The sequence below is a fragment of the Anoplophora glabripennis genome, unplaced genomic scaffold, assembly GCF_000390285.2.
Source record: "Anoplophora glabripennis isolate ALB-LARVAE unplaced genomic scaffold, Agla_2.0 scaffold934, whole genome shotgun sequence".
Taxonomy (NCBI): domain Eukaryota; kingdom Metazoa; phylum Arthropoda; class Insecta; order Coleoptera; family Cerambycidae; genus Anoplophora; species Anoplophora glabripennis.
In genome coordinates, this window is record NW_019417012.1 from 131,761 (window position 1) to 158,321 (window position 26,561).

Below are 26,561 nucleotides of genomic sequence, written 5' to 3' on the forward strand. Positions count from 1 at the left end.
GTATAGAGAAGAAATTATCGCTCCTTTTGTTAACCAGCTGGAAGAAAACGAAATTACAAACTTTTACTTTCAACAAGATGGCGCAAGGGCACATACGGCAGGCGAGACGATGAATATGTTGAGGGAAGTTTTCCAAAATCGACTAATAAGTCTCAATGCTGAACATGAATTTCCACCGAGGTCATGTGATATTACGCCGTGTGATTTCTTTTTGTGGCCTTACCTTAAAAACACTATTTTTGAACTGCCTATTCCTGATTTAAACCATCTGCAGGCTCGACTTATAGACAAGATTCGTGAAATTAACAATACCCCGAGCATCTTAGAAAATGTCTTTAATTCTTTGAGGAACAGGTGTGAAAAGTGCTTGGAACAAGGAGGGGGACACTTTCAGCAGCTGCTTTAATTTATTGTTATAACAAGGAGGGGGACACTTTCCGCAGCTCCTATAATTGTTTGTTATTGTTATCACGATTATTCTTTAAAATAAAGTTATATAGTCATTAACGTTATTGAAACTGACAGCTGCTATACAGCTCGTTGTAGAGCTGTAAGAAATCGTTACTATTCGTTATTCGAGTACTCGTTACTCGACACGATCCGAAGTAACGATTACTAAAAAAATTACGTTATCGTTACTTCGCTACTCGAGTACTCGATTTTTGAAAGAGATGTAGTAGGAGTAGGTGTAGATCCGAATACCGAACCGCTATCGCCGAATCCACTGGTAAAAACGAAACTGACTACTGAAACAAAAATGAACTCTGCTCCATCATTAGCGAGATCTTGAATTCATAAATTGTACAGATTACTGCAATATGTAGAAACGTGAAATTCAAATATTGTAGAATGCTACACTACATCGAGTCTGAAAATTTCCTGTATATCATTTAAATACAAGCTGAAAATCAAATTATTTACTTTTGATAATTTAAACACTTTAATACTTCGTAACATAAGTTTCTAAATCGAAATTTGTAGGTAGTAGGTACCGATTACCTAACCTGCATACAAGACAAGTAACTTCGGATCTCAAACCGTTATAATCCGACTGCTGCAGTACTCGTACTACCCGTACAGCACCTTTTGAACTTCGAGTACTCGAATAACTGATCCGAAGTAACGATTACTGTATCAAAAAGTAACGAGTAGTTACAGGTACCGAAAAGTAACTGAATTTTACACCTCTAGCTCGTTGAGAAATGAAGTTAAGTTGGTCGCTATAAGCTACTCCCTACGTCCAATGTGTCAGAGCCAACTTCGACCACGTTTTTATTTGAACGCTCGTTAGTTTTTTTCTTTTAAATTATTTTTTTAACTTTAACGTATTATTTTTTTTTCTATTTTGTATTGTGTGTTTGTCAAATTTTGTTAGTGAAAATTACATTAGCAGGCAGTAAGATTTTCTAGGCTCTTATTTTAAAAATATGCACGGTTCTAATATAGTAGTTATGTCCAATTAAAAATTAAAATTAAAATAAAAAATGGTGGAGGCGCCGCTCGATGTGCACTGTGGCATAAAGTCACAAATATTTAAATTGTTAATTTTAACGAATTGAACCAAGAGGGTATTAATAATAATAATAATTAGCAATTTCTTCAGGGAACTTATTTTTGATACAGGCAGATTGCGATCGTCATCTATGCAAAAGTTCTGTGTTGTTAACTTGGGCAGAGTCCATCCGTGGCAACGTTCTGAGCAATGAACATAGTGAAGTTTGACTTACAACATCATAAACAAACTGTACGCATGTGTTATCGATCACCAAATTTGCATCAGGCTGAAGTTAAAATAGTTTAGGGACTGTAAATAAAAATAACTTTTTAATTTTCACCTTTGAGAACCCTTAATTTTTTAACGAAGGCCCGTATGAAAAAAAATTATATGAAGAACTGATATTATATTGACCTTATCTATTTTTATTCGACTTTTTTGTATCAAGTAGCGGGACACCCTGTATAATATTTGCTTTATCAAGTGTTAGAATGGGCGCTAAAATACGTTCCATTTTATTATTTTTCTTCATTCATTTAAAAAGTAACTCCTTTTGCACTTTTTCATTCTACAAATGTTTTCCTGTACACGTGAAATAACATTCCAAGATTCGAATCTACGAATCTAAAGATGTGTTATTTTCAGTAAAAGTTATGTTCTATTATTTACGGGTGTTAAATAAATGAGTTCTATTGGATAACCCCTCCGAAAGTTTAGTGGATTTAGGACCTATCGATCATAAAAAGAGTTTAACACACTAATCGCTCAAAATAATAATCATGTATAGGTATAGCTCATTTTGACCAGTTGCCTAGTAAATGTTGATTTTTATTTTTAACTTGTTCTTTTAAGCTTTCATATAATTTTTAACTTGTAAAGTTAAATAAACTAAATGCATGCAATAATTTGTAAAAAATTAAACTTTAGTTGTTGGTGCCCTTCTGCTAATAGTTTGTGCTCAATAATTGAATCCATTTCTAAAAACCGATGTACATATCGCGAAAAACTGTTTATTTTACCGTAACAAATGAGGAGTATCGTTTTCAAAGAAAAATGTTCACAATAGTTATCTAAAAATAATATTTTCAGCTCAATACTTGACACATTTTGAAAAAACTTGGGTTAGGGCTATTTCATTTCTGGATGCCTTCTAACAACAAAAGATCAGTTTTTTTATCAAATCGTCACTATCACTTCATCTGTAATACAAATGAAAATACGTATACAAAGTGGTTTTAAAATTAGAACCCAAAACGTACATTTCTACAGAGCCTTTATAAATGATTACAAGTCACATGCCCGTCGAGCAGTCAACCAACATTGCACGATCAACTAAAAATCCTTAAACTTCAGTGGAGTGATTGAGGAGATTACAGATGTAATTAAATGAATTTGATTTTGAAATTGATTAACATGAACTGTTGATTTTAAACTTAATACATGCAATTTAGTATTTGATATTTATGAAAAATACATTTATTTTTTCGTTGAAATACTTTTAACCTTATTAGAAGATAACTATCAAACTTCACTTGAATTACTTTTTACTATGAAAATAAAAAGAAAATGATGTGAATCCACATTTTTTAAATTTTATTACAGAATTAAATAAACAGAGATAATGTATTCTTTCTTAACGATAAAATAATATTTAAAAAAAAGTTACAGTTTACTACATGATTAATTTACAAATCATAGCTCTAGTAACATTGCTGCCTTGGTAGGAAGTTCAAGCTCGTAAATTAGCAAGTTATATTGCCATATTCATGATGGCTTTAAATAAGGGTTTAATATCTTTCAATATTTATAGTTTCATAGAAAAATATAGTCTCTACCATACGTCTTCTTGATTTGGCTACTTAAATGCGTACTTTTAAGGGATGTAAACTAATTTCTACATTCTACAAATATATTAGGATTTTCTGCAGCCTAGGTTCTATAATTTTTGCTATTTACATAACCTGATACGTGAAACCATGTTGTTTTTTTAAAGCTTTATGACATGTTCCAATTGAAAGTTGTAAAATGAAAATTTTAGGATATAAACTATTATTCAATCTTGATTCCAAATAAACAGTTAATATATTTTAGAGATTCATTCTAAACTGAATTTAAGAATATTTGCTTGACCTGACCTTCATAAACAAAATTACCTGTTTAATCAGACAACTTTGATACAAACTTTGCAAATGTTGATTTCATCGTTGCTGTATATTATCGATGATATTTTCTGTAAATACAATTGGTCTGCCTGTATATTTTCCTTTAGTTTGGTTTCAAATATTTTGGCAATAGCACATTTCCCGTTTAAGAAATTGTCATCATAGTCAATGTTTGCGTCTGAAAATTTGCAAAGAAAAGAATTTGCCCTGACTAGGCTTGCCAGGTCTCCGGGTTTGACCCGGAGTCTTCGGGTTTTGAAGGTACATCTCCGGGCTCCGGGTTAATATGTCATTTCTCCGGGTTAAGACGTCCTACCCCCGAGATTTATTTTCCTGAGAGATCTGATTGTTTTTTTTAGACATCAATTTGTCCATTGAGCTGCTGTAGACCTTTTTTTTTTAGAGATCGATTTCCTCGTAAATGATTTGACTTCAAAATTTCCTAAAGACCTTTTTTTTTTTAGGACATCAATTTCTCCGGGTCTGTCATGAAATAGATCTGGCAACCCTAGCCCTGACCCGTCTTTAATTCTAGTTTTATTTCGAAAATGTGCCTTACACTAATGGCATCTTATTTGGAGTAAAAGGCATAATGCGTTCTGAAATAAGAATGTTAAACTTGAAACAAAAACACACACGGGCGACGGATTCTACTGAAGAATTCATTTACAATGAACAATAACAATCCGTTGCTTCTATTCTTGAAATAATGCGACCGCCGATTGATTAAATGAAATGTGAAAATTACACCAATCATCAGCCAGTGAAATAGATTATCGTGTATTAATGTAATCTTGACCTTATTGTTTTAGTATTTTTTAATTTTACCAAAATTTAATTGCCAACGCAAAGGAAATGAAGCTACTGTCTCAAATAAAATTACTGCTCACGTGGGTTATTTATTAAGACCCTGTATTTGGAGCGCGATATCTCCATTAGGACACCCTGTATTCACATACATATACAAAATAATCTAAATTGTTTATCGTCGACTACTATATCGAATTATTACACATACTGAACGTAAATATTACGTCATATAAAAATATTCAATTGTTGTTACTGTTTCTGCCCTAGACGTTGTTGTAGTGTACAAAACATCAATAGTAGGTATCATAATATTGGTTTATCAAGTGTATTTTTAGATAATAGTTCTAACAACATTTTAAAAAATATTTTGCGTCTTAAATGGTGGCTGTCTGCTACTTGAATAATAGCGTTGACAACTTTAATAGTGTAAACTTACTGCTATAAATAAAAATACCAGAATATACTAAATTCTAGGATTAAACTGAAATTGAAAAAAGCTTTAAAATATTTTAATTATAAAACTGTTCTAAATATTCAATAAGTTCTTCCGAAATCGCCCTTCCGGTCTTTGGCATTTTTTTTAAATTACATGTGACATTGTATGACATTTGGTGCTTGTTCGTTTGCTTTTTACTGGGTTTGCTCATGACTGATTTAGATTTATGATCATATCCACAAAACGCAATACAACAATTAAACCTAAACAATCATATCGGGAGGTCTATATCGGTTTGAGAAATTTCGTTTAATATTAACAATTCGAGAAATACAGTGTTATTGTTAACATGAAAGTAGTGCAAAATATACTGACTTAGTGTTAGTAATACTAAATAATATACCGTCGTATTCCAAGTTCCGTGTGGATGATCGCGACCAAAGAGACCCATGTCTGTGGGGACGCAAACTACCCTCTACAAGAAATAGAAGGCGTGGCGCGGAATATAACATTTTCGACTATGTCCAAAATTTCTGTCAAAGTTCTCAAAGAAGCTCCCACCCATCCCAAACACCGAATAATCAAGAGACGGCACTGCCGAATGCCTATACTGTTGGCAGAGCAGCCGTCGACAACGCGCTACAAAGTTGAAAAAATCATTCCAATTTCGGATTTCAAAAAATAAAAGCTTTCCAAAAAATGTGAAATTCGAACTGGGGAACCGCAATACAAAACTACACTACCACGTCAGACTACAAATTCATAACCAATTCCAAGCAACTACAATACAAAAATGGGCAGCATCCAGAAAAGTAAATTGTCCACACCAATTATCCAATTGGATTTCGCTACAAGACCTCTGCAGACCCATCGACATATAATACGACACAAGTTTCTTATTTCCATTATATACATTCAAACATGTAGGTACATCACTCATTTATTGTATATGACAGATTTTCCATAAATCCAGTTTTTAATTATTCAATACAATTTCACAAATTTTTGCGAGCACATTGCTTGGTCAATTCTAGAGCCCCTACCACTCAGGCATTGTCCAATCCTGCGGTGAAGATTCCACGGGATACAGCAAGCTCATAGAAGCTTCCAAGTCCATAGGTACTCGAAGAGGCCTACATAAGTTCCTAGAAGCTTCCATATTTTCAGGTACTCTCCAGAGGCCTCAAAACTAGTGCTAGACAAGGCAAAGCCACAAAGACCATGATTGCTGCAACTAGACTCAGTTGAAAACCTCCAAATCCGTGCCATCCTGAGGGTCTAGAGGAGTGGGTCTCAAGCGTTTGTTAAGATTGGCGTGATGAGGAAGGCGTCTGAAAATCCCGTTTGCCTCTTTGTCGGCGATCGGGAGACGAGACCCCCAACACCGCAGGAAATACATAAGGACCTTGGTTAAATTGCCGGTTCTCCCAACGTGGAGCCCGAATATCCGAAACTCCAAGGGAATGTGGTGAAATACGATGATACCATATAGTAAATTTAAAATTTCCTCACTAAATGAGCTTTCAAAATATGTAATAAATTTAGTAAATAACTGGTATGGGTGGTCAATGTTCAGGCACTACAAATTAAAGATTGCAGTGATTATAATATCTATTGGCAATGTGGCGAGCTGGTAATATCATTAGTTTCTTTTTTATCCCATTTAAAATAAGAAAGTTAATTCCGACTTCCGGTATAACCGGAAGTGCCATAAAGTTCTAAATATTTTAGACGTGTTGGCCCTACTGCCTTTGCTAAGTTGCCAAATTTTCAGATTTATCGGATCAGTACCTTCCGAGATATCGATAGTGGCGATTCCTGGTGGTACGCCCTGTATACGAGTTTTTGTCATTTTGCATATTATCTTCAACATGTGAGTTTCTACATTAAAAAAGTATAATTGTGGGTGCTTTACTCGTGTACTAACCCTTGTTACATTATACCAGGTATAAAGTCAATTGGTATATTTAAAAACATACCGTATTTTATGCAGAATTTTATATAACTTTTTAATGGCACCTGTTTTCACTTTCCTAAATAGGTACTCTCCTGTTTAATTTACGTAGTGACACTAGTATCGTTAGCTAAACTAGGTCAATGTCAGAGGTCACTGACACAGAGATTCACAAATTAAATAGCCTACACTGTTTTAAAAAAACAGTTGCACATAATTGTTTTTAAAGACTTGAAATGTTTTTAGAAATATATTTCACGTCAATCCGATTAATATATATTTTTTTATATTTTATTATGTACGTTTTTCAAAACGGAGCAAATAGTTATTTTAAAACATAAATTAGTTTTACTTATAATTAGTAACGTGTATACGTACCAATATTATTAATACCAATTTTTTAGTGTTCGCCCTGTCCGTTAGTCGATGTTGACGGAGGCGGCGCAGGAAAAGGAAAAAACCACCTCAATTTCCAAAATTTCCGGCGTTGCCCTGTTACAGCAGCCCACATCCTTAACAACGTGAAGTGAGGGTCGCTAACCATTTTAAGTCCGAATTTCGGACTTGAAAAATTCTGACCTAAACGAAGTTAATGGATGTAATATTACAGGTTTACAGAGATGGAAGGACGTGAAATCTATTGAAATCTATCAGGGTCCCGGGAGTCGTAACCGGACCGCGCAAGGAGCCACTACTGAAGATGACCCCTCCCTGTGATTGAACGTCGACCTAGGCTATCCGCAGGTCAATAATCAAGGACGAAATCCTGGCCAGTTTTTTTTTTAACGAAGGCTTCGCCATTATTCTATGGCTAGAAATTGGCCTCAATGATTTGGGATCGAGGGGGATTATCCCTCTTTATCCTGCCTCATCTCGTGTAGGCCTGGACAGCCTTCGTAGGTGGGCCCCATCAGTCGTCTACCCTGACCGCAAATGCGGCCGGTGTAGGCGCTTTGTGGGACCTCCTTTTGTCCTGGCTGGGCCCCGCCGGCTAGGGCCCTTTCTTCTGGCGCTCTTCTTGCTTCGCCGGCTCGTCTGTGTAAACCCCGGGGGTAGTGTCATGTTTATGTGTGGTATGGTTGGGTAGGGTAGTGCGGCTATGCAGCCTGGGATGCGCTTTGCTAAGGTGGCCCTTAGGCTAGCGCGGGAGGGGAGGGTTAAGGAGGGTATGGGGGGTGTGTATGTGTGTGTCGTTGTCTTCGTTTCTTGATCCTGGCTGTCTCTGAAACAGAAAAGGTTAGCGGGCAGGGGGGGGGTCATTGGGGTGGTCACCCAGGGTCAAAAAGTTGGTGTCTAGGTCTTTTGTGTTTGTCGGTCACGTCGGGTACGTAGTCAACGGCTTGCCTGAGGAGGGGATTGTCATGTCTAGCGGCTACGTCAAACCGTTTCTCCGCGTTTTGTCTTATTGTCTGTGTAGCGTTTGTGTATTGTAAGTCTCGTAATATGTCAGTGTTTCTTACGTACCAGGGCGCGTCGGTGGCCGTGCGGAGGGCTATGTTTTCCACAGCCTGTAATGACTTTAAGTGGCTTTTTGCCGCGTGACCCCACGCCGTGGAGGCGTAGGTTAGCTGCGGTTGAAGTACCACCTTGATAAGCGTTCGCTTATTCCTTAAACTGAGGGTGTTTCCACCTTTGAGTAAGGGATAGAGCCTAGCCCTGGTGGTCTTCGCTCGCGCCACCGTCTCCACGATGTGCGGTTTCCACGTGAGACGCTGGTCCATCGTCACGCCCAGGTATCGTGTTTGTCGATTCCAGGAGATAGGTTCCTGGGATAGTGTCAGTCTGTCGAGATTTTGTGGGATTTTTCGTTTGGTAAAACGGATAGCCGAACTTTTGTTGGGATTAATTTTGACTTTCCACCTGTTGCACCAGGTTTCAAGTTGGTCTAAGGAGTTTTGGAGGAGGGAGACGGAATATCTAGGATCTACGGATTGGGATGTGATTGTCAGGTCGTCGGCGTATAAGTATATGTTGGTGTTGGGGGGATGTGGGATGTCGGAGTTGTAAATGGTTATAAGTGTGGGGACAGGACGGTGCCCTGGGGGACACCGGCCTCCATGGGACGGGTGGTGGAAAGGGAATCTTGGATTTGGATGCGGAATTTTCGGTGGTGTAGGTAGGATTTTATGAGTTTGGTAAAGGATATGGGATATTGGTTGGTGAGCATTTTCATCAGTAGGCCTTCATGCCAAACCGTATCGAAGGCCTTTGCGACGTCCAGGAAGACAGCACCAGTGTACTGTCCCCTGTTGAAGGCCGCCGTGATGTGCTCGGTAAGGCGAAGGATTTGGAGTTCAGTGGAGTGATTGGGTCGGAAGGCGAACTGCTCGTCTGGAATGAATCCTGGCCAGTGTTAGTACAGGATCAAATTTGCTTGATTTATTGTATTGTATAAAATCTACTACCTTTACATGTACATTATTGTTATTTTGTCAGAAATAAACAATCAAATACAAAAAAATTACAAACCCAAGTTAGATTCTCTCCAAAAAATCACCCTTACGAGCTTTTTAGTTCTACTCTTTAAGCAATCCACCTCGGTCTGTCCTGCGAAGAGCCTGAAGAAGAGTAAACTAGATCTTAACTCATAAAGCTTGTCCAAGGAGACCTGGAATAATAACTTTTAGTGCCTAGTCCACACAAAAGACCTTACCTCGCAGTGTTAAAGAATCCTAAGATTTAAATTCAGTGCAAATTTGAACTTATACAGGCTCAGTTGAAACTCTAACGAACTAATAACAGCAAGTGAAGTGCATCCCAGTGCCTTGGATTAAATAGAGCGTGGATCATCTTTCTTAGCAGGCCAACAACCTGGTCATCCATGGAGGAAGAACGACAGTCTCAGAGCCATCCATCTCTGTCAGCCCTTCCGAGTATTATCAAGGAGGAGGCGCAAGGGTCTACAGCAAATCCCCTTATCGGCGAGCCGGCGATTGACTTCCCAGCACCGTTGCTAAAAAAGGAGCCAGACCATCCGACACTATATTAATGTACTATACTCCGCGGTCGAAATTATAGAGAGTGACTAATCGCTAGCTTTTGGGCTAGTAAGGGGGATGAAGCGTGCCGGGAACGAAAATCTATTGGCGTGTCTGCGTAAAAGGCAACAAGATATAGAAAATATTGAAAAAAGATAATAAAACATAACATCTAATATTTTTTACGGTTTGCTATAACCGGCACTTTGATCCATTTTAATTATTACAGCATTTTAAAACGTCCCAGTTGTGTTTTTTTTTAATTTATAAATTTATTATAGCCATGGAATTAGAAACGTCTACGCTTATGCTATGACGTTTCTCAGGACTGGTAAATCAAATCCGTGTCCACTCAACTAAAAAAGCATTTCCCTATTCCCTACTACCAAGTGCAAAAGACAGAGATATAATACAGATCGACGTTCAGCGTAACTCAGTCTATAGACGATTATAGATTCTATCGATGTGCGTAGCGAGCGGCACAAAGATAAATAATATGGAACCGTATAAAAATCATTTTATATTTTATACGCATTACGGTAATAGTGTTTTTATATTATGTCTGAATCACTCTCTATAATTTCTACCGCGCAGTATAAAAGACGTTGAGACACAAACGCCCGAAGACGGCGCAGCAAATCAATCCGATCCAATCGACATGTTCCACGACAAGAGGAGTTACTTAACTTTGGCACGGAGTCCGTTTTTCTCAAAAACTATAAAATAGTTTTAATAGATCTCTTGTGTAAAGTAAAATATTGCTTTATGTTATAAATTGTGACATATTATAGGTACAGTAAAAAAAAAATAAAAATTTGAGTTAACTTTCAAAATTATTTATATTTCCAATAGTTTATTGTTAAAAATTGTATAAATGCAATAATTAAAATGGATTTTACAGGGTGTCCCGTAAATACGTGTAGAACGGGTAGAACGGAAGAACGTATGTATATTCCTGGATTCGGAATAGGCAGATTTAAGCTAAATTACCTACAAACTTTTTTTTAATCATTAATACGTGATTTAAGATTAACAATTAGAATTTCACTTTGACACTTTTATTTCGGATATCATTAATTTTTGTACCAAGTTAAGTTGAATTATGTTCTGCTGAATTTTGAATTTTGTTCCAAGTAAGCTCTATTAAAATATGGCAATCCTTTACCAAACACCTTGCAGATACATTGATTTCAAACATCTTTTTTTGATCCCAGAAGGTTAAGGTCAAATATTCTCTCAACCATGTTAGACAGCAGGTATAAATGGAATGTTAAATGGTACATACTGTATATAGTGGATATACACATACAGAAATATATAATTACGTTAGAGGGCACTACGCAAAGGTTCCCTAGATATTTGTATCTTCTATAAATATACAAAGCTATCAACAGTAATATGAACTGTCAGTAGTAGTGGTATTATGACGTAAATGGACTTGATATCTCTGCCGCATTTTACAAGTGAAATCAGTTATTGCAGACTACCGATGTTTGTTAGGTACGGCCAGCTTGATTCAAATTTACAAATAGAAACGCGAGTCGGTTCCAATGTTACTTGATGTTTAGTGAATATTGTTATATTGCTAATTAAGAATGTGCGTCAATCAATACACAATGGTTCCGGCTGTTGTCAATTTAGTAGCAACCAAAGGGCGGGATACTTATTCTGGATTCATATCAGAATTTACATGCTTCAAGTGTAAAAGTTTTTCGGTAAGCCTCCTGTTTTGTGCTCTTCTAATTTAGGAATTATTGTGTACCGAACATTTGTCAAAGAGAGCCGAATATTAACGAACCATATCTGTTTCTATTTTCGAATTTTCTTTTTTTATATCAACATTATACGATAGCGCAGCTTATATAACCAGTGATTATACCTATTAAGAAAAACTCACGTCAAATTCAACGGCGTATTTTTCACACATGAAAGTCGCCACATAAAAAAATAAATTCTTTAAACTCCAGTTTCTTGTTTTTGGATTCAATTCAAAATAAGTAATAAGTAAATTAATCTTGAACAATCGAACAGTATAGTAAAAAAAAATCATTCCAAGTGTTTTCATTTCAGTTTGTATCAGAGATGACTGGAAATAAATTAGTAAAATGATTAAATAAATAAAATAAAGTGAATTAGTAAATACATTTTCAATTGTTTTGATTTATTTGCATAAGTAAACAGCTCTATACAAAGTATTACCTGTAGCTATATCACCGGCTAATCTTCAGAAGTTTTAGAATAATACTGCGTTCTTTCTACTTAAAACAAATTTTGAATTTAGTATAGATGTTATCATGGATGCAATAAGAAACTTTTTCGAAATAAAATAAGGAATTAATTGGTTTTCACTCAAAGCGTTAGTTATGGTTATTGTATCATGTTCAGTAGAGATGTACGCATGCTGTCGGTTCCGTTAGCAACAAATTTCCATTTTTTGTGGGAAGAAATAACCACATCCTGATCATTAATGTGCATTATTTTATATACGATGTATTTAATTACCATTTTTTTGAAGTATTAAACAATTGTCTATATATGTACAGAAGGTAGTGTAAAATTACTAACTATTTACCAAAATTATATGCTCGCTTAGGGTGAACAAGTGGGAAACCATTTTAATATCTAGCTTATAGGTACTCCGTACTGTTTCTAATACTATATTTTGTGTATTAATGTTAATTCTATAATAGTAGGTAATAATAAAAAAAGTAAAATTATTATTATTAGCTTATTGCTGTTTATTTCAGCAACATATTTTTTGTACAGGATAGCAACCCCATAACTTTGTACACTATAAATAATGCAGAATTAAACTAAAATTCAACTCAATTCAACAAGTTGTACAATTTTGGTTCACGCAACACTGAACGATAATTGCAACGTATATGGCGTTGTAGTTTTCGATGTCGGTAACGTAGAAAGTATAGTTTACCTACAACTTAACAACTTGTACGATGTATGACAAATGTGAACGCGTGTATCAATTTGTCGACTTGTTGATACGATTTCCTTACTTCTTTGATAAAATTATTAGTTACAAAATATTATTTTAAATTTGTAATAAAAAGTCATTGAAATAGATACGTTTTTTTGTCATTACGTTTCTTCAAATATCAGGCTTTTAGTGCCTCATAAATAGAGCTGTCAGAACTGATCCGCGGGACATAGGCGTACACATTATTTAATTAAAAAGCAACAAATTAAATTATCTACAATACGCCACCATAAACACCAACGGATAGGAAGTAATTACGCAACATCGGCACGATAACAAAGCAACAGTTTACTAACTTGACATGAACGTGAAAAGCATTCTGAGGCAGCGGCTCAGGCATGTTGACTCGGTTGGCACGCTATTGAATTGCGGCTCTCTCCGACAGCCTTACTCATAAATAACTTTGCAGACAAGAAGTTAAAAAAATTGAGTCGTTTCTTGGGTCACGTAAAGGCGGCGCTGATGTACGAGTATGAAAAAGATGCGCAAGAAATTTAAAATGACAATGTTTTTATAATAAACGTAACTTTTATTTTTTACTAATTTCTTAATAAAATGTTATATAAGTCCTTCCGCTTATATACTGCGTCTGACGTTGTAAGCGCAACTTCGTTACTAAACTCTCTATAGTGCATCAGCGCCGCGCCATTATTCTATGGCTAGAAATTGGCCTCAATGATTTGGGATCGAGGGGGATTATCCCTCTTTATCCTGCCTCATCTCGTGTAGGCCTGGACAGCCTTCGTAGGTGGGCCCCATCCGTCGTCTACCCCGACCGCAAATGCGGCCGGTGTAGGCGCTTTGTGGGACCTCCTTTTGTCCTGGCTGGGCCCCGCCTGCTAGGGCCCTTTCTTCTGGCGCTCTCCTTGCTTCGCCGGCTCGTCTGTGTAAACCCCGGGGGTAGTGTCATGTTTATGTGTGGTATGGTTGGGTAGGGTAGTGCGGCTATGCAGCCTGGGATGCGCTTTGCTAAGGTGGCCCTTAGGCTAGCGCGGGAGGGGAGGGGTAAGGAGGGTATGGGGGGTGTGTATGTGTGTGTGTGTCGTTGTCTTCGTTTCTTGATCCTGGCTGTCTCTGAAACAGAAAAGGTTAGCGGGCAGGGGGGGGTCATTGGGGTGGTCACCCAGGGGGTCAAAAAGTTGGTGTCTAGGTCTTTTGTGTTTGTCGGTCACGTCGGGTACGTAGTCAACGGCTTGCCTGAGGAGGGGATTGTCATGTCTAGCGGCTACGTCAAATCGTTTCTCCGCGTTTTGTCTTATTGTCTGTGTAGCGTTTGTGTATTGTAAGTCTCGTAATATGTCAGTGTTTCTTACGTACCAGGGCGCGTCGGTGGCCGTGCGGAGGGCTATGTTTTCCACAGCCTGTAATGACTTTAAGTGGCTTTTTGCCGCGTGACCCCACGCCGTGGAGGCGTAGGTTAGCTGCGGTTGAAGTACCACCTTGATAAGCGTTCGCTTATTCCTTAAACTGAGGGTGTTTCCACCTTTGAGTAAGGGATAGAGCCTAGCCCTGGTGGTCTTCGCTCGCGCCACCGTCTCCACGATGTGCGGTTTCCACGTGAGACGCTGGTCCATCGTCACGCCCAGGTATCGTGTTTGTCGATTCCAGGAGATAGGTTCCTGGGATAGTGTCAGTCTGTCGAGATTTTGTGGGATTTTTCGTTTGGTAAAACGGATAGCCGAACTTTTGTTGGGATTAATTTTGACTTTCCACCTGTTGCACCAGGTTTCAAGTTGGTCTAAGGAGTTTTGGAGGAGGGAGACGGAATATCTAGGATCTACGGATTGGGATGTGATTGTCAGGTCGTCGGCGTATAAGTATATGTTGGTGTTGGGGGGATGTGGGATGTCGGAGTTGTAAATGGTGTATAGGTGTGGGGACAGGACGGTGCCCTGGGGGACACCGGCCTCCATGGGACGGGTGGTGGAAAGGGAATCTTGGATTTGGATGCGGAATTTTCGGTGGTGTAGGTAGGATTTTATGAGTTTGGTAAAGGATTTGGGATATTGGTTGGTGAGCATTTTCATCAGTAGGCCTTCATGCCAAACCGTATCGAAGGCCTTTGCGACGTCCAGGAAGACAGCACCAGTGTACTGTCCCCTGTTGAAGGCCGCCGTGATGTGCTCGGTAAGGCGAAGGATTTGGAGTTCAGTGGAGTGATTGGGTCGGAAGGCGAACTGCTCGTCTGGAATGACTTGCAGTTCTTGGGAGTGGGTTCTTAGACAGGTTAGGATAATTTTTTCTACCACTTTGCTCATAGCCGGGAGCAGGCTAATGGGCCGAGTGTATCAGCACTACAACGGCGACTCCTTAAACTTCATTATGGGAATCCGAAATTGTATGCGCGGCTCATAAGGATCTTCCCTCATTGTAACTATGCAGCTGATTGTACGTGCAGATTGTAACGTCTATGGGGCCTTTAACATATAGAATGTTTTACGGAATGATCACTATTTTATAATTTTTTTCATAGCATAAATACTACATATTAACTCTCGTTAGTCCTCATTTTTTGTGCATCTCTTTGTTTATTATTAAATCTACTAAGAATTTGATTTTAGAAGAATACGTTATATTAAAAAGTAGTTTTTCGAAAAAAAAAAAATGTTGGACAAAATATGTTGCTTTTGATGTTTAATACATAGATAAGTTTTGGCTTTGTTCATCATTAATATAATAAAAAATAAAAAAACGATGTTCTAAATGTTCTCCATTTATCTCTTGACAATAATAAATTTAATTTGACTATGTTATCGACATGAACTTCCATATTCCTATTCCAATGGTGTTAAAGTATCAAAAATCTCCATAAAACAAGAAGTGATTTTAGCGGCCCTTCTCTTTTTAAATTGAAAAAATCCAAATAAATTAAAAATTAGGTACTTAAAAAGTACCAGTTCAAATTTTAATTTCGCACGTCATCGAATAAATAATTTTAAACGATGTTATAGTTTTCCTGCTATTTAACCCAATTGTTTTCGATTTTCGGAAAAATATCAAGAACTCAAGCGAGCCATAACGAACTAGTTCTTGAGTCGACGAAACAACTTTCCGGAACTACACGCCGTATAACTGCGCCTTAATAGGCACCATGAGAGTCATTGAAAAAATGTTATTACTAAACAAAAGATGAAATAAGGTAGACAAATCTTTACTAATAAATAATTATAGATCGAGATCATAGATCGAATCGAAATGGAAAGTATAGCTGGTAATAAATATTTTTATTAAACGATCTTAAAAATGAGTAATAAATACAGTTGCCTCATATTGCTTTACATTTTCCAAAGATAGCCGCTACGCATTTTTTTTTTATATTATCCTTGTCTTTAATCTAAGTAATCAGTGGTATTTAAAACAAAAAAACTATGTCCATAAAAGATAAAGTTCATTTTTTTCGAAGTAGTTAATAAAAGTCTTGAAAAAAATTACCTTGACGAAAACAATTGCTTTTGTGATAAAAGTATTTCATTAAAAAAAATAATGTTATCATTATTGACTAATGATGACGCTTTTTATTTTTAATTAATACCATATTCTTTGAAAAATGCGATTTGTGACATTTATGGAGCATTTTTTGCAAACTGTGGGGTTTTCTTAAACTATTCTGGTTTGTTTACAGTCGCCTTCTTTTGATAAACTTTTATTACAGTTATCTATATGTAATACAAAAAATTTAATTATAATCATATCAAGCAATATGTTGAAATAAAAATTAGACAGTTTTTTTAAAACAGAAAATTTAAACATACATTCTAGACCCCTCATTCATTTAAATACAGTATATTGTATAGCTTTATAATCTGAAATACAATGCTGCCTCACACTTTAACCGAGCGCATGTTATAGCGCACGGACCGTTGGCTTTCCACAAAATGAAAGGAATTACAATTCAGATAACAATCTTTAGGTAGGGCAAAGGCAGGATAGTTGGTGAATAAATTTTATATAATCGATATTTTCAACAGAAGAAAAATAGAAAAACCCTTTGAAGTAGTATAATGAAAAAACCATGACAAATTTAGTTTACAAATAATTTATAGTAATGACCATGTCTTTCCCATAAACAGATGGTGACTGACGTAATGGAGATATGGTTATGACTAGCAAAAAATTTTTTTTGTACTAATAAATAGATAAGATCATTCATTTGGACAATCACCAGAGCGGTTTCGAAGTTATTAGCTCTCGTCAGTATGCCTTAGGCAAGAGGACAGACGAATGTTTTAGCTAGCCACAGACATGTTTCGACTTTTAAGTATTGGTGAGATATAACCTAAATGTGCCCTTGGACATAAGGTAGCAATGTCATATAAAGATAGACATATGACATATGCTTTGTAACATCTATTTAGTATAATCTTCATGGATGTACCGATAACATGATATATATTAGGTTTGATCATTAGTGTTCCTAAATGATGTTTCTGATCGTCTAGAAATCAGTAAATAAAAATAATATTAAAATTCTTTAAGGAAGCTCGTTTTTTTTTGTCGCTAAGAAACCAATTAATAGAAATCTACTCATCTAATATATGAACAGCTTATAAGTTGAGGTTATATCTATAGCAAACTAAGAGATACAAATAAACAAAATTAAATAATTCGCTCTGATACAAAGAAACGACGTTTTTGTGCTTTTACTGAAGCAATATTGTTTGCCATAACCAAAATATTTTTCGTTACCATCATTTCCCTTCACATACAAACTGGTTTATTTTCACTGCTTATTTTTCCATTGTCATTTTTGTTTGTTATTCTACCTGTATATTGGCAACGTGCACTAGGGCGACGAATATACTCTTTCAATATTTAAAATACATTTACTTTTACTCTACAACGTATGCATGTTATTATTATTTAAAAAAATATTTTAAATTTTTTTAAATAATTTAAAAACTAGTAAGGAAATAATTTGAAATTGGGCACATGTATGTATGTAAACATTATTCAAAATCTGAGGCATTTTCCTAAAATTTAGATTCTCCAGTGGCGGAGATACAGGGTATCGGTGGCAATCATGATATTTTCGGATTTGTCTTTCAATTTTCTACAAATTACTACTCTCTTATGTTTTTCGAATAAAGCCTGATTTTCGAGTAAAACTTAAAAAACCAAACCTAAAAAGATCCCTTAAAATGCACCAAAGAATACGAGGTTTTATTTATGGTAACCGTTTATGAATCACCTTGTATAAAATAGAAACAAATTTTTACCAATGACTTACTTACATTACCTACAATAGCATGAGCAGCAGGTACTTTAACCAAAATCGTCAAGAAAATTACATTTTCTAGTCTAGACTATTTTGACGTTAAAAAATTGATTATTTTCTTATGTATGTACTATACTCTAATACGTTTATGGTATTACTGTATTTTCAGCATATAAAATAGTTTGAGAAAAAATATGCATCAATAGGAGTTCTTTTTTCTGTGTAGGTTAATCTAAGTGAAGTGTATACTGACTTATATTGATCCAAGGAATCTCTGGTTTTAGTTGTCCATGTACCTTATAGACACTCATAAATATATTTTTTTTATTAATTTGTCATTTAGAATTCGGTCTTTATCTTTGGGCAAGCATTTTAGTTATATCCTGTTTATAGGGTATAATTTTTGAATTTTGAATTTGCCTGTTCGGAAAAAGGCCAGCATGTGTTATTTGTAAATAAGTACATTAATTTTCTTTAAAACAAAATTTCAATTAAACTAAAATTATAGGTATTTAAATAGATATTTTCGATATTTGAAATATTTGTTTATTAATGTCCCATTTGAATATTATATTCAATTACCAAACTTTTTATTTAGTTATCAATTTCTTTGACAAACATAACATAACGTAAAACGGAAAATTACGAGGTTCTGACGCCAATACATTTATAGTTCGTTAGTACATTTTAAACATTGATTAATTGACGTTTATACACAAACGGAATAAAAGGTCATTATTTATACAGGGCGTAACTTTAAGTGGTGGCCAATTTTTAGGAGTAATAGTACGTGTTCTTCAGATACTAATCTGAAATTATTATTTTTTTAAGTTAAATATATTACTCGAGTTATAATTCCGTTTTCTAATCTGCGCTTGAACTCTTCTCTACAGCGTCACTGGGAATCTCTCGAATTTGGTTGTAAATTTATCAGTGTTGACAGTTATTACCTATCGTTTTAATCCAACTGTATGAAACTAACGGAGTGGCAGAAAGTGAAATTGAAATCGAAAATAATTTTGTAAAAACAGATTGCGTGTGTATGATACTGTGACATATTATTTTAAAGTCACCATATTTTTTTATGTCCATGCGAATGAAGGGACAAACAGAAAAAAATTACGTGTTTTTTGTGATATATTTTACACGATTTATTAAATATTAATTAATATTGGTATGTGGATAGGTATACATTATTTAATTATTGTAAGTAATTTATGTTTTAAAATAATTGCTTTTGCTATCCATAAAAATTAATAAATATATTTTCTAATTTGATAGATTCGCAATATCTTTTTAAATAATTTCAAGTTTTTAATAAAAAGTATTTATTTTTTAAAACATGTGTGAATCTCTGTGTCAATGACCCCTGACATTGACCTATTTTAGGTAAAATATACTACGGTCACTACATACTTAAACGAAGTAAACAATTGCACACAGCCACATGTTCATAAAAGTGTACAGGGACGTATTTAAAAAAATTAAAACATGTATTAAAAAGTTATAAAATTCTAGCAAAATACGCTTGCGGCTAATGTGCGTGGTTGTTTGAAGTCACACTAGCCCTGTGCAATCCCTAAGAAAGAAGTTGACGACGGAATTTGAGAAAACTGACTTATAATATGCGTTTATAAAGGTCAAAGGTGTCTACCGTTTAAATATGACCCCCATTCAAAGGATTCAGATAAACAAAGGTCGAAGAACACTGCGTGTTAAAATTTAAAAAATCATATATTCAAATATCTATAAAGATGGAGACAAGAGTCCCAGCATCGCAGGCAATAGATGGGGAGCTCGGTAAAAATTCCGGTTATCCCCATATTGGAGGTACATGATGGCGAAAGACGACATGGCACCCAATTTGGGGCCCGAATATCCGAAACGACAAAGGAACGCGGTGGAAGACGACAGTACATAATGAAGTTGTCAGGGTAAATCAATCTTATTTTCACAGAAAATATTATTATTTTTTTATTGCTTTAGGTGTAAATTAATTTGTTGTTATCTCGTTACTAAAGTTACTTGCATAAAATCTCAAAAGTTAATTCGTTCATAAATTTTAAAAAATATGTAAGTTGTCTATAATAATTGAGGTAAAATATACAATAAAAATCAATACTAATTTTCATTTTCACCTCCCCACATAGCGGGACCGCACAGCGGCAGCAACGAATCGCTGCTTTTCCTCAGTTATTCGAGAGCTAATCTTAAAAATTATTATAATTTTGCAGAAAAAAGTTTTATTTTGAATGTTTCTTTTTCAGACGAGCGAAAAAGAATTGGAAGCAACTGAATCTGGACGGGAAAGATCCACAAGGTCACCATCACCACATAATGCTTTCAAAAGGTGGAAAATCAGAACTAATCTTAAATCTGCAGAATCAAGAAATGCTCTGAATGGATCGAAATTTGCCACAAACTCCAAAGACAGAACAGAAGATGATATGTCTCTACTGAAATTTTTAGCAATTGTAAGTTACTAATTTTATTACGATCCAGTTCCTTCATTTTTTTAATTGTCAGTACATACCTATGTGCGTTAAATCAGACCACCTGTGTAGGCTAAAAAATGTTATGTATTTGATACTTACCTGCACATACTCCCCACTTTTTAATATGAAGAAAAAGAAAATCAGACTTGACTACGAAAAACTATAGTCACTACGTCAACGCCCTCCTATGCGACACCTTCAATAAATTCAATGCAAATAGCTAGTAATAGGTATCTAGATATATTTCTTTGAAAGCTTTTGGAAAATTTGAATTTCAACTGAGTTTTATTAATTAGATATTTTTCTTATGTTAAATCGCTTTTAAATGAGAGCAGTCAAAAAAATCTGTCATTGATTAATTTTAATTAAAGCAGCCTTGCATATGTTGACAAACTAAGATTTAATTTTTTAAATTTGAAAGGTGGAAAAGTGCAATCTAGGTATATTTTTTAATGATCCATCTGGAAGCGGAGCGGCTGCCAGGGGCGCAAACGTCAAGGGGGTGCACTCGAAAATTATACTTTAAAGTTATTGTATTGTTTCTCTTCCTATAAAAAAGTTTTGGAGGATGCAAAATTCAAATCTTGCCCTAGATGCTCATGACCTTAGCTACGACACTGCTAACATCTGAATCACGTACCTGTAGGTATTCAAATTTTTATAATAAAAATGATATAACTTTTTTCAGTGTCACACTTCTCTAAACTTCCGTTCTTTAAGATCTATCAAAAAAAATATTTTTCCGTAGTTATTCAGGCATGTCCTTAAAAATACGTATACATACTTGAAACTAGACACCCTATGTATAGGTACAACATGCTGACGCAGCCACTGGAAATCTTAATTCATTTGAAATATATGCACCTTTTGCCTTTATAAAGTATCATTGACGTCAATCTGTATTTTAATATTATAGATATTTGTTATGCGAAATGTGATCCTCGTTTTTTTTGTGACCTTAAAATGCCGTCATATTCGTCACTCAAGGTAAAATTTGCAATTTTTGTACACATCTTCGTTTACCTGCCATTAATGAAGATTCATGTACATACGATCAATATTTTATTGATTTTTATACGTGATATACATATATTTTGAATAAAACCTTACAATAGCCTCGTCAATAATGGCAATGTAAATAAATAAAATACATTTACGTAATTCTTCAAACATTAGCTGTAACATTCACAATGGAATATGTTTTGTAATATATTTCCAGTTTATATACCAATTTGCGTTGTTGGATATTCGAAATGGAACACTATGTAGGTATATACCTATGCATATGCGGGGTGTTTTTCTTTTTTATTTATTAAAGTTTTGATAAAAACTATTAGAATTTGACAATATTTCTAAAACTATTATTTATTGGTGAAGTAAATATGATTAAACTTGAGGATACGAAAATTTTAGTTAGGTACTATATCACTTTGGACAAAAAATAATGGATATTTAATTTTAATTAATTTAATTCAATGTTTAAATAAATAGAAAAATTAACTTGTTAAGTAATATTTGAAAAAAAAAATTGAAATATCAAGATAAAGATAACTTTCTAGAAACTTTTTGTTGAAATATTTCGAGTAGGTATATTTATGTGTATTTTTGGCAACATTTCTTTTATCTTGGTTCCCATTTTCATTGATTCGGTAATCCAATGCAATGATTGAGATGAAAATAACTTTTGGGGAACAAACTAGACTGTACAATAAAGGCGGATTCTCATGGTTCAATTTTAGTATTAGCTCATAAAATCGACTCAAGTTTTTGTTCACACCGTGATATGAAAATAATATAATGCGCCTAAGCGCATGTGGTGACGTCACTTGAGAGCTAGACTGACAAAACCATGGTATGAAATATGGCATGAAAATGCAACTTTCTGTCGTTTTTCTAATAATCCAGAGTTGTTGCAGCCTAAACATCTTCACATCATTTTATAATGCAAAACTGGTAACGTTTCTTCAAACTTGACGCAATATAACGTTAAGTTTACATTTAGACTTAAACAGACTTTTTAAACACGATTTCTACCGTATGTAACTGAAGAAATCATATAGATTTCAATTTAAATTGTATGCTTATATATTATATAGACATGTCAATATAGAACAAATTTGGCGTTAGAAATTATTTACATTTAATTTGAATTATAGAATTTTGATCAGAATATATACATTTACGCTCAAGTTTTCCAAAACTTTAGGAGGCTTACCTAAATATTCATTCTTTTACATTTATAGTAAGGTAGTTACATTCAACATTATTTATATTTTAATATGTTTATCTTTTGTTTATGTACATAGGAGTCGCTACTGTACTCATTTATATTGAATAAATATTCATTGTCTTGCCCTTAAAAATGACAAATAAACTACAGAAAGAGCCATAATCTGGTGGCCCAAGTCGACTAATAAATATTGCTTGCTTCAAATACGTTTCAACTCTAAAACTAATGACTCATCCGTTGGACGATAAGTTTGATCGACTAACATGACTGACAAAAATTTAAATTTTCTTTCATTTTTTTCAGCAATTTTCTTTCGGTTTTACTTAATCAACAATTTTTTAACAATATATTTTTTTAATAAAATGAAAAATAAACTGTAGACAGGGTGATTCAGATTTTATCTGTATAACTTCGAAATGTAAAAAATATAATGCTACTTTATCTTATATTATATTTAATTTTGAAGGCCTGTAAGGGAGGTAAGAGGTGTAAGAGGAAGTCATCAAATAAATTCTTATTTTTTTATAATATCCAGTAGGGACAACCAAACTTAGTATGTTTTGTGAGTTGATAGATGGCTAATAAGCTGTCAATACCAAATTTTTCCATCAGTCAGTGGCAAAGATATGGATAACCCATATCATAAAGTTGAAGAAAAAATTAATCCCTTTGCAAAATTAAGTCGGATATAATTTTCTAAAGCGGCTTTTTATACTAAAGTAAAAAATATTCTTGAATTTTTTTCTATTTCTTTGTTTCTAAGAAAATTTCATTTTTCAAATTCTCTTCCGGGATTTAAAAAACAATAAAAAGGAGATTTTGGATGAAAGATATGCAATGAAAATCAAAAAATTGTCATTTACTAATTGCATGATCTCTGATCACTAACAATAAATCCCTACATTAAATGTGAAAAATAAATTTTCTTGAAACCGGTTAGAAGTACAGAAACTCTTGTAGAAAAATCTTGTATTGTGCCAGCTTAGAGTCATCTATCAACTCACAAATCATATTAAATTTTGTTGACATATCGTCCATACTCAAGATATTGAAAAATAAGAATTTTTTTGAGGACTTACAGGGCCGCAAAATAAAAAATATTCCAATAAAAAGTGGCATTACTTTTTTTAACCTCTCGAACTTATTCAGATAAAGTCTGACTCTTCCTTTATATATTTCTTACATATTAGATACAGACCAACACAAGTAAATTTGCGATTCTGACATAGGCAGAGGTGCGCAAGATTGAGAAAGAACGCCTTCGTCTAGAAGAAATCTAGAAGGCGATTTCCAATGCGTATTTGTGGGCGGAGCTATCTCAGACGCAAACTTATTTATGTCGGTCCATACATTACTTACAATTTTTTATAGTGATGCTTAAAACTCTTTATTTTCATATTATAATTCATATTTGATATAAAATTTGAATATTTCATATTCAAAATCGTCTTATTAACTGTGTTGCTTATGCCTTTTTTAATTTTAGAATGCCTTGGACCTCACTGCCCCAGCAAGTGATGTATTATTAAAGAGTCGTTGCTCCAATTGGTTCCAGTTAAGTGGACATCCTGACAGTCTTGCACCTGCAGGTCCAGGAACAGTTTGGAAGAAAAGGTCTTTTAATTCTGATGACACGGAAAGAATTGTATATGAGGAAGTTATGAAGGATCCAAATTTATGTGATATAATACCAAAATATTACAGAGAAGTCGAATACCAAGGAGAAAAATTTATCGAGTTACAAGACCTACTACATGGATTTCAGGTACTTACACATATCTAAATACCTTTCTTACTAAGGTAGCTGTACATTTGAGTTGAAATTTAGTAGTACTTTACTTACTTTAATATTATCAAGAATAAAACTCAATTTTTTTACAGGATCCTTATGTTATTGATATAAAAATGGGTACTCGAACATTTTTGGAATCTGAGGTCCAGAAGAGTAGTGCTCGAACAGATTTATATCAGAAAATGATTGCTATTGATCCCCATGCTCCTACTAAAGAAGAACATAAGAATAAGGCTGTTACTAAACTTCGTTATATGCAGTTTCGTGAATTACAGTCCTCCTCCTGCTGCCAAGGCTTCAGAATAGAAGCTATGAAATGTAGAGGATCGCCACCTGTGACAAACTTGAAAAAAGTCAAATCATCTGAAGAAGTTTTCTATACTCTAGACATGTTTTTAGGAGGTAGAGAAGATGTAAGGCAAAGACTATTAACAAGACTATGTGAAATTAGGAGCAAGATAGAACAATCTGACTATTTCAAAACAAGAGAAGTAGTTGGAAGTAGTTTATTTATAATATATGATGATAGCAGAGTTGGTGTTTGGCTTATTGACTTTGCCAAAACTAATAAGTTACCTGAAGGTATGACTGTTAACCACAGGACCCCTTGGATTCAGGGTAATCATGAAGAGGGACTTTTATATGGATTTGATAGACTTGTTACAGTGAGTATTTATTCAAAATTTACTTCGAGATATAATAATGTAATTTAGGAGAGCACGGAATGACCATTCAAAAATGTCCTAAGCCACTGACTGATTATTCTATGTATATTCATAGGTTGTGAACCATTAATAGAAATTTATTTATTTTTGGTATAAGTACATCACTGAAGCTTAACAAAGTTCCAAAATTCTATGATATTGGTAAAATTCCCATTTCTATGTGGCCACTGACAAAGTTTGTTCTGCTTATTTTTTCCATTTCATATAATTTTGAAAGTATATAAACTAAGGACAAAAACTATCGCCAGCCGCCACTGTACTAGTGTGTAATGTTATTTCTCATTGCCTATGAAATCAGCCAACATCTGTATTTTAATTATTGAAAATTATACTTAAAGTAAAGTAAAAGTAGAGAAGTAAAACTTAACAATTACTCCTTCCCTTCTTTTTGAGATCTCTGACAGAAATAACCAATTTTAAAAATTGACAAATTTTCAGCTTTTTTATGTAGTCATTCCCTGCTCAGCTTGGTTGCCCCATTCTCTTATGTACAGTTCATAATGAACACCCTACATAATCTGATCCATCTTTTATGTAGTTACAAAAAATTAATAATCGGTTTAATGTTTCAGATAATTGAAAGTATTAAGAATCCACCTTCAAAAAAGCAAAAAGACTCATTCTCCAAGTCCATTCCAGCAGTTACTGTTAAGTCTTGAAGTTAATTTGTGCAATTTATATTTTGAAAATAAACTGGATTATGGACGCCCTCCTTGCTTGAAGCATTTTTTTACTTCTGAATAAAGAGACTTTCCTGCCGCAGCTTTATCGAGCACACCTATTAGGATAACATTTATCAATTTTGAGTATACCATGGTGATGCCAACGAAGGAGGCATTTTGTATTTATTTTTTAACGAAAAGAGTCAAGAGTATTATTATAAATATGTAATTAATTTTCTACATTTAATTTTGTCTAGTCACTTTTTATTATTAAGTATACCTATATTATAAGTATAAAAAATATCTATACAGAATAGATATTTATAATATAGAATCATTAAATTATTACACTCAGAATGATCATATGTAAGTATACATGTACATATTTTATATTTGTGAATTTTTTATGTTCGTGTACTTATCTAATAAATTTTTTGTTAAGAATTATTGTTTTAATTAATTAAATTATCCCATTTTAAAATATTCATAATTAACAGTTTAACAGCCAAACGAAAAGTACTACTGATGTCCATTAAAAAAAAAAATTTTGTTTGTTTTTTCATGAAAAGCAAAGAGTGACCGCAAAAAACTGGCCAGGTCGGGCAGTCGGCA

The 26,561-nt window shown here is 34.4% G+C and overlaps 1 protein-coding gene across 3 annotated transcripts in view; it reads left to right on the plus strand.

Moving 5' to 3' along the window:
• Window positions 1-26,201, plus strand: part of LOC108913959 (inositol-trisphosphate 3-kinase homolog) — a 122,949-nt gene extending 96,748 nt beyond the window's left edge. For 2 of the 3 annotated variants that reach the window (XM_018719623.1, XM_018719624.1), the window contains 4 exons: window positions 20,313-20,519; window positions 24,257-24,535; window positions 24,652-25,227; window positions 25,860-26,201. In XM_018719623.1, coding sequence (XP_018575139.1) covers window positions 20,313-20,519; window positions 24,257-24,535; window positions 24,652-25,227; window positions 25,860-25,946 — 1,149 coding nt within the window. In that variant the 3' untranslated portion in view covers window positions 25,947-26,201. Of the gene's footprint in view, window positions 1-11,327; window positions 11,551-20,312; window positions 20,520-24,256; window positions 24,536-24,651; window positions 25,228-25,859 lie in introns of those variants that run through there. The other variant, XM_018719625.1, reaches the window with a different exon arrangement.
• The last annotated feature ends 360 nt before the right edge of the window (window positions 26,202-26,561 follow it).